At 35.2% G+C, this 13,260-nt stretch overlaps 1 protein-coding gene across 2 annotated transcripts; it reads left to right on the plus strand.

Annotated features, from left to right (window-relative positions):
• The first annotated feature begins 1,096 nt into the window (after positions 1-1,096).
• On the plus strand, positions 1,097-9,254 carry LOC121428912 (nmrA-like family domain-containing protein 1). Of its 2 annotated transcripts, none has more exons than XM_041625795.1 (4): positions 1,097-1,385; positions 2,665-3,223; positions 6,155-6,348; positions 8,180-9,254. In XM_041625795.1, the coding sequence occupies exons 2-4, from the start codon at positions 2,698-2,700 to the stop codon at positions 8,366-8,368; spliced, it is 909 nt and encodes a 302-aa protein (XP_041481729.1). In that variant the 5' UTR covers positions 1,097-1,385; positions 2,665-2,697; the 3' UTR covers positions 8,369-9,254. The 2 variants fall into 2 exon arrangements, with proteins under 2 accessions (XP_041481729.1, XP_041481728.1); XM_041625794.1 differs by having other exon boundaries at positions 1,100-1,425.
• The last annotated feature ends 4,006 nt before the right edge of the window (positions 9,255-13,260 follow it).

Raw genomic sequence — 13,260 nt, forward strand, 5'->3', positions numbered from 1 at the left:
ACCTCTCATTTAAATCAAAATCTAATGTAGGTATGTTAGGTTATAAAATCACACAATTTTTAGCTCGCACTGATCGCACTCTCATAAGGTATAATCATCCTGTTCATGGTTACAAAATGAGTGGAATATGTCCAGTTTGAATCTCATACACATTTGACTCGCGTTTCGCTTTCGCATCATTATTGTTCAAGCTACTTCTCAGTCTGTTCCTTAATTGTTACAAAAATGCTAAGAATTTCCTGTTTTCAGGTCAAGTTGGAATGTCACAAATTTTCAGCTCGCGCTCGCATTCGATTGGTGAGATGAATGTTCAAGAGTCACTAACTGCAGTCCTTTACCGCGGGCTCCTTTTCTGGTCAGCATAGTGATTAAAAAATTTCGTTAATTTCTTTTGTTAGATACACATCTTGTTCATGACTGCCAAAACTGCACGGAACTTTTTATTTTCATGTCTCATTAATCCTACATGAAATGTCCAAAAGTTTGAGCTCGCGCCTTAGAGCTCGCAACATCTCCTTCAGGATGCCCTTTTGATAGTAATTAGCGCCAAAAATTGACCGGATAAATAAATATATAGGCCTATCTTATCAATCAGAAACCACTTCAAACAGGCAATTTGCTAAACTTAATTTCTGCATTACACATATCGGCTGGGATAGGCCTAACTATTCACGTAGGTGATAATCTATATAGTGAAAACATCATGCCCCAAAAAAGAAATGCCGCCCCTGATGTTTACCCTCAAATATTTTAATGGGGGTATTAAATCGCTCGATCCTGCCCCTTCAGGATATATGCTTCGTACTGCCCTGGATTACCTTGAGATGCTCATTCGAGACCCTGACCCCCCCACCATCCGTCCCATGAGACGGTAGGCCTATATATGATTCGCAGGTCATCATACATTTTGCATCTCTGATGACGAAACGCAAATTTATTGATCAAAAGTAGCCCTCCTTTTCAATTTACACAGAGCAAATACTCCACAACAACCTTAATCCGATCTTAATCCGATTGTGACAAAAGGGTTGACCTGCGAGATAAAGCCGAAAAGAAGACCCCCGAATCAATAAGGTGTCTTGATCGATTTACATTTCGAAACTGCGCAAAATATTACGTTCGTTTGTTCCCAGCGAGTGAGTGAGCTTCAACTTTATTTTGGATCTTATTTAATTCAATTACACAAAGAAACAAGTAAAACAACGCTTATTAGGATAACTGTATATATTCCTATATATTTGCTCCAAAACAACGGACCCCCGTTATTCTTTTGATCTTTGCCGCATTGCTCCTTAATCGGTACCTGGCAACGTGATACGCTCTTCGAGTGGTGTTTCTCCGGTATTCAGTACATTTGGTACGAGGCGCGCCTTCAGTCTTGTAGAGTACTATTTTTCAGTGGATTCCATCAACCAAGGATTTGTTGTAAGTTTATAAACATTTATTAGCAATCATACAATTAATCGACACTTATTCTGTAGAAATGGAATCTAATCTAGATTTGTTGTTACTTTACTTATATCTTCACATTATACGCAAAGTTGCTTGAGTGAATAAGAGTTTTGGGAGCGTTCAGAGGGGTAATGATCGCGCACCGCCTCCCATTGACGGGAGTCCTCCGGTCGATAAAGGGGGTTTGCGGAGGGGTAATGGAGGTCGTAACAGAGGTAATTGTATATTGGAAGTTTTGCGGTAAACATCATGTATGTAGTCCTGAAAAGGACTGATCGTTTTCTTTCTTGATTGTTGATAATTAAGTAAATTTTAGTTGTAGTTCACTGGAAGTGGATTGCTGTCGAGGTGACAGAAACTGAGAAAGGAATTAGTGTCTACAATGCAATCTAGAGACCTTGATAGCTAAGCATGCATACAATTCATTCTTTATATTTTCACATATCCTCCTATGTTGATGAATAATGTAGAATTAAAAGAGTAGAAAAGTGACTGATAGTAATGTGGGCCTGCATGAGAGTATATGACTCAGAAGAACAGGAGTAAGAAGTTGATGTGATAGCCCTTTTTTAAATCTATTTTTTTGTATATTTGTTCATTTATTTATTTCATTATTTATTCATTCACTCATTCAATTATATATTTATTTTGTATTTCGTAAACAGATAGGCCTACTGTTTTAAGGGGGGGGGGGTCTAGTATATCCATAAAACAAAATACAAAGATGTATAAAGTGTGAAATACTTCAATTTAATGGTTGAGTGAGGGTGATGCTCATAATGTTGTAAAAGTGTTTTATGATACTGATCGATAGGCCTATGAAATTAAAGAATTCCCATGAAGGTGAAGGGTGATCCCTGCCCCTGCAGAAAGAATATTAGGATAAATATACATTATACATTGATCTAAGAAATTAACTCTTTTAGATTTGTAATCATTTGATCAAACCACATTATATCACATTTTTATGTCATTTTTTAAATACCGTAATCTGAATTGTACTTTTCTTCACACTTGTTATTTGTAATGTATTAATGTATCGTGGTGACCGTTCTATAAGCATAGCTTCTCCGGGGTTTCCGAACAATCTATTTGTTGTTGTTGTTTTTTTTCTGATACTTTGTTAATACTGTATATTGTACCGTTTTTATCCTTTTGATGGTTGCATGAATTAATGAAAATGAAAAAATACACTCTTTATTTTCTAAACAGATCATTCACCCTGATCCACCGTAGCCCCTGACAATGTCCAAGATCATCACAGTCTTTGGGTCCACTGAACCCCAGGGACACTCCTTGATCCTGTCTCTCCTCAAAGACCACAAGTACACCATCCGAGCTGTCGTCACGCGGAAAACATCCTCATCAGACCAAGCCAGCAAGCTTCGCGACCTCGGTGTCCAACTCTTCGAAACAAACCTAGACGATCGACAGAGCATCGCGACTGCACTTGAAGGAGCTTATGGATGCTTCCTCTATACAGAGACCGACTTTGGTGCATCAAATCCGGAAGAGCGCGAATACCAGCAGGGGGAGAATGTTGTCGATGTTGCCATGGTGAAGAAAGTTCAGCATATTGTTTTCAGTACGCTTCCGTCAGTTCGTCAGGCCATCGGGATCTCGGCAGCGAACTGTGATGCCAAGGCCCGCATTAATGATTACATCAATGAACGTGAACTTCCCAGGACAAGTGTCATCTTTCCCTTTTCGTATCAGAACCTCACAACAGTTTTTAAGCCAAAGAAATTACAGCAGCACGTCTATGGATTAGGTAAGTGTAATACACTTCATAGTTAGGATATCATTTCAAAATTCAAATTGATATAAAAATAGAAAACAGCTCAAAATATTTTTTTTTTAGAATTATGAGTAGGTGACAACCTTCTTCTGCCTTGAGAGGGTTCTCTCTAGGAATAAGGTCAATGCTGTTTCAGATAATATGAGGTTGCCAATATTTCCATTATTCTGAAAAACAACTTTGTGAGTAGATCTCAATTTTTTTTACCTTATGACATGAGGAACAGCAATGTGTTTAGCTGAATGGATACAGTCTCTAGTCTCTTGTTATTTACATTCAAAGAAAAGGAGGGCACTCATTTAAATTACAAGGTATGAGAAGATATATATTAGCTTATAAGTGCTTGAAGTGATTGGTTAGAGCACATAGTAAGATGTCCCAGTCAATTAGCTTGGCAAATACGATGCTTGGGGGGAACATATCACTTCAAATTGCAACATAGAGAAGTTCCTTTTGTTATAATAGAGATCTCAGAATTGTGTAAATTTACTCTCACCCCCTTCTCTCTCTCCGTATTTGTTGAATTAAACAGGTTGTCTGTCTAAATTGCTTCCTGTATTATAAATGGAATCACTTCAACATAAAGAAAAGGCATATTGATGATTTACTGCCCAGCTCTTTCGTTATATTCATATAAACGTGTAAAACATGCCTTTTCTGAGTAATTCATTTTGTATTTTTTTCTTTTGATTGTTAAATCATCATAAATTTCACAATAATCTTTGTAACCTTAAAAGGCCTAGATTATTACTTTTCTGTCTTGTTTGTCATGTCTTATTTCACATGGGTTTTCTCTTTTATTCCTTTGATGGAAGGTTTTGAAAATTATTTGTCTTTAATACTTTGTAAATTAAATAGATGCTCATCTACGCTGTCATATGCTTACTATTTTAAGTAATCTTTAATATTATTATTATCATTATTATATTTATAATAATGATAATAATAATTATTATCATAATTACCTGTCCTTTCTGTCTTTCTCTACACCTAGTAATTGAGATGACATTCTTATTAAGTTTTATTCATAAGAATGTAAACATATCAACATATGCTGCCATTATGATCAATACGGTTCATGCACTTTAATATAATACATGTAGGTAATACTAACAGGAACTCATTACAAACATTTTGAATAATAAATCTCTCATAATTTTAATTGTCTGATATTTTCTGAATCGTAATATCATGGGTTTCAATCAATGTCGGAAGTATTTTGACAAGATTTATCACGTTTATATACCAACCTCCATCATCCATACATTGTATATCTGTGTCTTTTGTTACTTTAAATCTGTTTACCGCCCCCATCCTATTAGGCTCTTTTATGTTCAGGAGTTCCTTTGTAAACAGTTAGATCCCCTTGGTGTTTAAGAGCTTTTGTTGAAGTTGTTCCTTTATAAGGTTGGCAAAAGAGAAGGTGTTGCCTATCTCCTTCTCTGCAGGTGAGAGTTAGGGCACTTGGCCATAAAAATTCTAGAGCGAAGAGAGATGATTTGTAAATTACAGATGTTTGATTTCATTCCATTTAATTTCAACATGGAAAGGTCTTTTCAGCAACAGTTGTTTTTAATAGTATCACTTTCCTTGAGTTATTACCCTATTTTACCCCCTTTCTATTTCTTAGTGCTTAGGGACATAAGTTCATATACAGTATGCTTTATTATGAAAAAATGGTTTATTATTATCATTGTGTTTATTATTAATATATCTGCATATCATTTACAACATCCCATACAAATATGTAAATTACAAAAAAAAAACGTTTTCAAAGGTGAAAAATGATAATTTTAGAAACTTCATTGATATATAAGAGAAGTATTTTATACAATAATATAGAAAAAAAATCTATTGCAAAATACCTTAAATCAAAAAGATTATTCATATAAGATGAATTTGAGAATTATGGAAATGAAATGTTTCTTTTTTATAGAGAGACACTGGAATACCGGTAGATAAAGTTTAGCAAGACGTCTTATACCAATTTTTTTGACATATTTTTTTTAGTACCGTACTTTAAGAAATCACATTTTAACCTGTTAAATACAGGACTATAGGCCTAATGAACAATGAGGGAGATAGTGGGACATTATATCCCACCATTTTTAATCACATGATATGAATGAAGTAAAATGAATTTAGATGTCTCATCAACCTCGATCATATTTCTTCATGAGATATTAATGGAGATAAGGTGTACAGTATTTCCTTTTTATCAGAGGCAAGATCTAAATGCAGATACGGAATAAGAAAACACAGATGGTGAATGGAAGTTGTTATTGCCACATCAATAGAATGTCACATTGTGTATTATGTCATTTCAATGGAATGACTCAAATCCCACTGCTGCCACCTTATTAAAAAGAGTTCACTTTTGTTTGGATTTACATAAATTTGTCTTATTTCCTGCGTCAATAATGACTCTTATACCAAGGCACTTATCCACATCTGTCACTCAGGCAAATTGGTACCCGGTAGGATGTGAAAGATTAGCATGTGTGCACCGATAAATGGTTGCCTGGCTAGGATACTCCCCAGGGAGTGGAGGTTGTGCACTGTTTGTGTTGAACAGTAATCAGTCCTATGACTGGGGTAATGATAATTCAATGTAAAGGGCGTAGAAACCAAGGTATGAAGCGCTAGCCTATATTATAAAATCTTTGATTCTCTACATAATTAAATTTTGATTAAAGGAAGATTCCGCGAGCAGATTAACTTTTATAAGGGCTTACAAAATCACCAGATTATACTTACCAGTTATAACACATTCCACAAATGAGACAAATTAAATTGAATATTTCACTCTTTACTATCTCCAACTTTGTAATAAATACAAAGAAATCTCATTTATAATTTTCTAAGATTGAAATTTTGTTCTCCTCATATCTATTATTTTAACAGGAATTCCTATGTTGAACACCTCCATCAATATGTTCGACGTTAACCAGGCTGGCCCATTGCTTCATTACATTTTTGACAACCCCGCCCAGACGATGAATAAGACTTTTAATGTGGTCGGAGACAAGTTACGAGTCGATGAGATTGCGCAAATATTTGCCAAAGTTCTCAAGCCAAATGAGTTTAAAGATATGAAGGTAAATATATAACCTGCAGCCTCGAATCTGACAATAAGTTGCCAAATATATTTTTCTAAAATTTTTATTGTGTTTCATAAAGGCCATCCTAAGCTTTAAAAATGATATATACTGGCCCCGTCTCACAAAGATTTGCTGGAAAGCCACCAAAGTCAACATATAAAATGCATGTTTGTTTTAAAAAATCTAGAATGTAAAAAGAATGTATATCCATTTTTTGTTGATTTCTTGACAATTTGGTGTGTTCTCTTTTGTTTACAAAGGACATTTAGCAAATTTCCTGTATAAAAATCATGACACTACTGGATTTTCATAGAGTTACGATCGATTGCATCAATCGTAACTCTTTGTAAGACGGGGCCCTGATCAAGTTGATCAATAATATTTAACCCACATGAATACTTGAGTGAATGTAGAAGAATTCAGTGATAGCTTCGAAATTTTCAAGTTTGAAATGGTCAACATTTTGTTTTTGAAAAAAAATTGTGTTACTTTTTAGGGAAGGGAGGAGGGGTTTGCATAATCATGTTGAACATTTCATCCCTAATTAAAGGTCAATGCCACCCCAGGAAAATGCTGACTTGAATAAGTAGAGAAAAATCAAAGCTAACTTAGTGCTGAAAATTTCATCAAAATCGGATGTAAAATAAGAAAGTTATGACATTTTAAAGTTTTGCTTCTTTTTCACAAAACAATGATATGCACAACTAGGTGAGTCAGTAGATGATGTTCATCACTCACTATTTCTTCTGGTTTTTATTGTTTGAATTATACAATATATCATTTTTTTATAGATTTAACAATAAGGACCAACTTGACTAAACCATATTAAACAATGCTAATTCCACAGGTTAAGGGAGGAATTAATTGTTGTATCACTTGACAATGAGGAGGAAATTAGAATATTTCATATGATAAAATACAAAAGAAGTAATGAGTGGATGACGTCACAGTTTTCTCATGTGCATAGCAGCCAGGATGTGCATACAACTGTTTGTGAATTAAGCGAAACTTTAAAATGTCATAACTTTCTTGTTTTACATCCTATTTCTATGAAATTTTCAGTGTTATGCTTGTTGGATTTTTCTCTTTTTTTCTTCTTCAAATCAACGTTTTGTTGGGGTGGACTTGTCCTTTAAATACATCTACTGCTACTAAATGTACTACCATCATTTCCAGTGATGTAGTCAAGGCTGGTGCTTTTGAGTCATGAGTCTAGTGGAGAAAACCTTCTCCCTTAGACTTTGTTCACTTTGTGATTCCTTGGATGTTGTCTTGTAGAACCTTGTGATGGCCCAAGATCAATGCCAAGGCCTTGAATCCGGCCTCGACTACATCCCTGATTATTTCTTCCCCCATGTCTATAGGAAAATTGTCAATTTATCTATTGCCAACTCATCTTCTCTTCAAATGGTCTACCTTCATTTAGTCTAATGCCATTCTGTTCATCAACATTTCATCTAACAACCATTTAGTCCAATAACCATTTGGTTCAATCATCACTTAGTCTAATCACCAGTTCGTCTAAGACCATTTCGTCTCATAAACAGTTGGTCTAATATTCATTTTATTTTCATTTATTTCACCTAACTAACACTTAGTCCTATTGGACCAAATGGTGTATGGACTACATGGCTATTGGACCAACTGGTTATTGAAAGAAATGATGAGTGGACAAATTGGTAATTAGACCATGTGGATAGTGTACGAAGTGATGGTAGACCAAATGATAGACGAGTTGGTTATTGGACGAATTGGCAATAGACCAATTATAAAAGAGTCACTGGATTCACAATATTAATCTGATTTAATCATCATTAATTCACTTCAGATGCAGGTTGAGGAGTTCCGAAGGCTTCCGGGGGAAGGCATCGAGGATCTAGGAAACATGTTTGAGTACTTTGCCAGGCACGATCTTCGTTTCAATATGGAGACTACGAAGAAGATGCTACCAAACGTGAAGAACTTTGAACAGTGGGTCGTAGAAAATAAAACATCGCTCTATGCAATACTGAACTGAAAAGTTAGTTAAGATGTTAATCGCTGATACCAAAGATCTATTGACCCATTATCATGGTGCCTTTTTATACCCAAAAATGATGAAAATGGTGAAGTTACAGTGTGTGTATGTTTTGGAATTGTACAGCAAAGATAACCTTCCCTTTTTACTAAGACAAGGGTTAGAAAGAGAGAGACTAAGAAAGAGCAGTAAGGGTTGAAAGCAGAAATAAGAAAAGAATGGGAAGGAAGGAACGAAGAAAGAAAGAAAGATGGAGAAAGAAAGAGAGAGAGAAAGGGAAGAGTGAAATATTCAAGAAAAAGATGGAGCAGAAATTTATGTCAGTTATGTCATAAATCAGCTTTTTCTTTTGTATTTTTATTATGTGATCTTTAAAAATATTTCTTTATTAAAGAATTAGGATCATTCTCTCCTTCACTTCCAAGGGGAACCTTATACCTTGGTCACATTTGCTCAACGGCGAGTCGAAAACAGCCGTTTTCACATTTTATGTATGAGCTACATAGAGGTGGTTTATATAAAAATGAATAAAATGGCTGTTTTCAATTCGCCGTATGGCCGCCGTAGAGTAAATGTGACCATGGTATAAGAGTTACTTTTATCTACGACATTTTCATCATCCTTTTATTAAACCTTGATGAAATTTAAATCTTGTGTCAAAAGTGTGCTACTATTAAGTAAATCATGTGATATGTAATACAAGAATGCAAATATGCTGAATCATGCATATTCTAATTCATGTTTTTTTTAGATTTTTATAATGTCAGTATTTATAATGTCATGTACCACCATGTACATGTCGTAGAGTGTAGTGAAATGGACATTGGCGGTGGAAGCCAAAAAATTTAGGGGGGGGGGTCACCTAAAATTTTGGGATGGATACAGGTAAAAAAATGGACAAGCAAAAAAAACAAGAAAAAGGTTTCAACAGAAATTTTAGGGGGGGTCCATCCCCCCACCTCAAGTTTAGGGGGGGGACAGGACCCCCCGTTCCCCCTCCCCCCACGCTTGCGTCGCCCATGGAATGAATGATCGAGGCTGTTCATTTTTGTGAATGATTCTTATTGGCATTATTGCATGCTGGCATTTTCTACTATTTCATTTGCCTGCTGGATTCATACTTATTTATAGATTGATATACATCTGCCTTGACATATGCAAGTGATGTGTGGTTTTAATTTTAGCTGTTAATTGTTAGATTTTCCATACTGCAGTTGTGATTAGAAGCAATCAAATTTGTAAAATCTACATTTGAATAAGAGGAATAATTTTTGCTACATCATTTTGCATTTGACATTGTTAAGTATGTATGGAATACGGTATATACTTGCATTATTGTTGAGGAATAACTTTTTAAAGACTTTTAAAATTATTGTGGAGGCGAATGGCAGGGATGTTGTTGAGGCCGGTACTTCAAATTCGTGGGCCGATGGCGAAAACCTTCTTTCATAGAATCTGTACACCTGACTCAGGCCGAGGCCGGCAAAACAAGGACTCGAGGCCGGCCTGGACTACATCCATGGTGGGTGTTTCATAAAGCTGTTTGTGAGTTAAGATTGACTTTAAGAACGACTGGTGAACCTTTCTTATGTGCTAAATAATCACCAATGAACATTTAATGGTGACTATCATTTACCACAAGATTGGATCATCAGTCTTTCTTAGAGTCGCACTTAACTTATGAACAGCTTTATGAAACGGACCCCTGGTTGATCGAACATTATACTGGTCAAGAATGAATGCTGCACGGAATTTTGATTTATTTCTCAGTATTTGGAGCTGTAAGCTTGTTTTTAAATAAAGTGTCTATATGAAATTACCATGGTTATAATAAACCATGTCATGAAATAAAAGTTTTTGAAATGTATTTGCTCTGTTGTGTCCTTCTGTCAAGCGTAATTCAACAGAATTACAGTAACTCTTGCCATCACACCTACATTTATGGTAAGAATTCTACACGCATAGGTACCTTGGAACAGTTCCAACAGGCAAGTGTGGGTATGTAACTAATCTAATGCCCATTCAAAATGATGTGTGCATTGTATTTTTTCATATTAAGAAGAGAGGGATGTGGATGTGGTCAAAACGATGACCGGCCGTTAAACTTCACTCATGACTGGTCATTAATGACTTGCCACGTGAGCACTCTAGACCAATCACATGATTTAAATAATAATAATGATATAGGATTTGTATAGCGCATGTATCCACCTTGCTAAGTGCTCAAGGTGCTTCTATATTACCCAGGCTAAGCCAGTCTGCCAATTTTGGTGCATACAGCTTTTTGAGGAATTACTTCCTGCCAGAACCCATTTACCTCATCTTGGTTGAGTGCAGCACAATGTGGATAAATTTCTTGCTGAAGGAAAAGATGGTGTGACTTGAAAATGAATCAACTTTGTTATCTTCTAACAAGATTAGCACTATGAAGCAAATACATGTAAATACATTACCTATATTGCTAATGCCCCCATTCCACAGAGGGGAGACCTTTGAAAGACCAAAATTTTGCAAGGTCTTACAGCAGTCTCCAAGATCACTGAAATTTGTCATCTCTGTGGAATCGCTCAGAAAGACCCATCAAAGAACTCAAAAAAGTGATTGGTACTTCTTGTTTTACTGGGCTTAGACTAGTCTCATAGAGATCGTTCAATGGTCTTTCAAAGACCTTTTATGCTACAAGTGATCTTTCAGAATTCTCACAGTGATCTCCGCAAAAAGAGAGACTGTCGAAAGTTCATCGAGAGACTACTGAAAGACCATCAAAAGACCATTTTCCTGTAAGACTGCTGAAAGACTGTTTTGAACCGTTTCAAAAAGTTTTGGAGATCATGAAGACCACTGAAAGATCCATCAGGAATTGTGAAAGACTTCAGCGATCTTTGAAAGTTAGTTGAAAGACTTTTGAAAGGTCAAGAAAGTTTCATGGTCTTACAGCAATCTTTCAGAGGTTTTGCTCTCTGTGGAATGGGGGTTTAATGAAATTGATAAATACTAGTAAAAAAAGTCACCATGGAAACACCATTTTGATAAAATACTGTGCTGTTTATTGTAAAATATACAGATCAGCAGAGCAAACATCCCGGACGGATTTGGTCAAATCTACAACTTTAAAATCAATCGGAAATGTTTCACTGGACGGATGGGATAAAATGCATTACGGAGGAATGGAAAAATTACACTGTATGCATAAACCAGGGCACTGTCCTACAAAGGAAAGAGATTGATTCAATCGATCTCAACTATCTGTACGGAAAGCCAGCAACATCATCATCTCGAACATACTGTTAAGCACTTTAATAATTTCATCTTGATTTGACACCACTCATATAAGTTGCATTTGTGCTCGATTCGAATCAAGATTCGCCTACTGATTATGAGGGTCTGTGCACAGAGACTAATAAATACTGGGTTGAAAATCTCATGGAAACCCATTGAAAACCAATACAGGAAGTTTCTAATGGTTTCTGGTGGTTTTCTTGATTTCCTATAGGATCCCATACATGATAAGAGTATGCTCAAACAGGTGTATACTGAACCAAGCTTCAAAATAGCATAAAGGACTAAAAAGTTAAAACTCGCTTCATTTGTAAGAGAGTATGCCTCTCTTCATAAAATACCATCACATAATTGTATTGCGCAATCATCACATACCTGTTGCACATTTCAAGGTGCAAAAGGTACATCATCATGAAAATAAAATAATACCAACCACTCGGTATCAGACTAATATTCAGGGAGGGATTAGCCTAAAAAATATTTATATCGCAACTTCAATTCTAAGAGCAAAGATGAGTAAAACACACTTGTGAAAACCACCCTTAGACAGCTGCACAAATATGGTGAACAAATGCATATTTCTCTTAACAAAGTGGATGCAGTACTTTTTGAAAGTAATGACTTTCTTTACATTCCATCGTGGATATTGTTTCACTTTATAATATTCATAATATACATACTTGCATTATACTTGCACAGAATACATGTAGTTAGTCTTTATTTGGTGTGTGGCTTGTGACACATTGATTTGCTATTTAGCCTTTAGGGCAGGCAAATGATTAAGTTATGATATACCAATTGAAACAGAGACAATTATTGTGCGTTACATTTACATGAAAGAGTGTACTGGCATCTCCATCAATCTCCTTTGTTTACAATGACCTAAGAATATGACTCATTCTGAAAAAACAAATCATAATGAACTTTAACATTTTTGTAATGAATTTCTTAAAAAGAGAATCATACCATTTTGAAAGAATAACATGCCATTATAAATGATGTCATGATCCTGTCTGCATGGCTTTGGACAAAAATCGTAAAAAAAAAATTCCAACAAGCCAAAAAGGAATTTGTCGAAATCAACCTTCAAGTTACTAAACTTTGAAACCATCAACCCTCACATCAATTCTGCAAAAAGAGAAGATTTCCTTTCATAATTCTAGATTAAGAAGTTTAATGAGATAAAACAGTTCAAGCTCTTTTCATCTAAACTCCAACCACTTGGAAGATGAGATTGACTTTGGTTGAGATTCCATAATTTTATTGTGTTAAGCACTCGTCGAAGTTGTCGTGCTCTATACACTAATACTTTCCGAATAGATTTTATCATAAAATATCCTACATTTACATATTTACATACTTACAAAACATCAAGAAAGCCATAATAATGAAATATACAAAATCATAAAAAACATAATTCTATAAATATTCATTTAAAAAACAAAAACTTGGAAATCCGTGATGAGTCTTCATGTGAAAGTTATTTTGAGGCATTGATTCTTATCTCATGTGTAATATATTTGGGAGTTAATCAATATTAGCTAATATAGTAGATGTTATTAAAGGACAAGTCCACCCCAACAAAAAGTTGACTTGAATAAAAAGAGAAAATT

This window comes from Lytechinus variegatus, chromosome 15 (assembly GCF_018143015.1).
Source record: "Lytechinus variegatus isolate NC3 chromosome 15, Lvar_3.0, whole genome shotgun sequence".
In the NCBI taxonomy this organism is placed as follows: Eukaryota; Metazoa; Echinodermata; class Echinoidea; order Temnopleuroida; family Toxopneustidae; genus Lytechinus; species Lytechinus variegatus.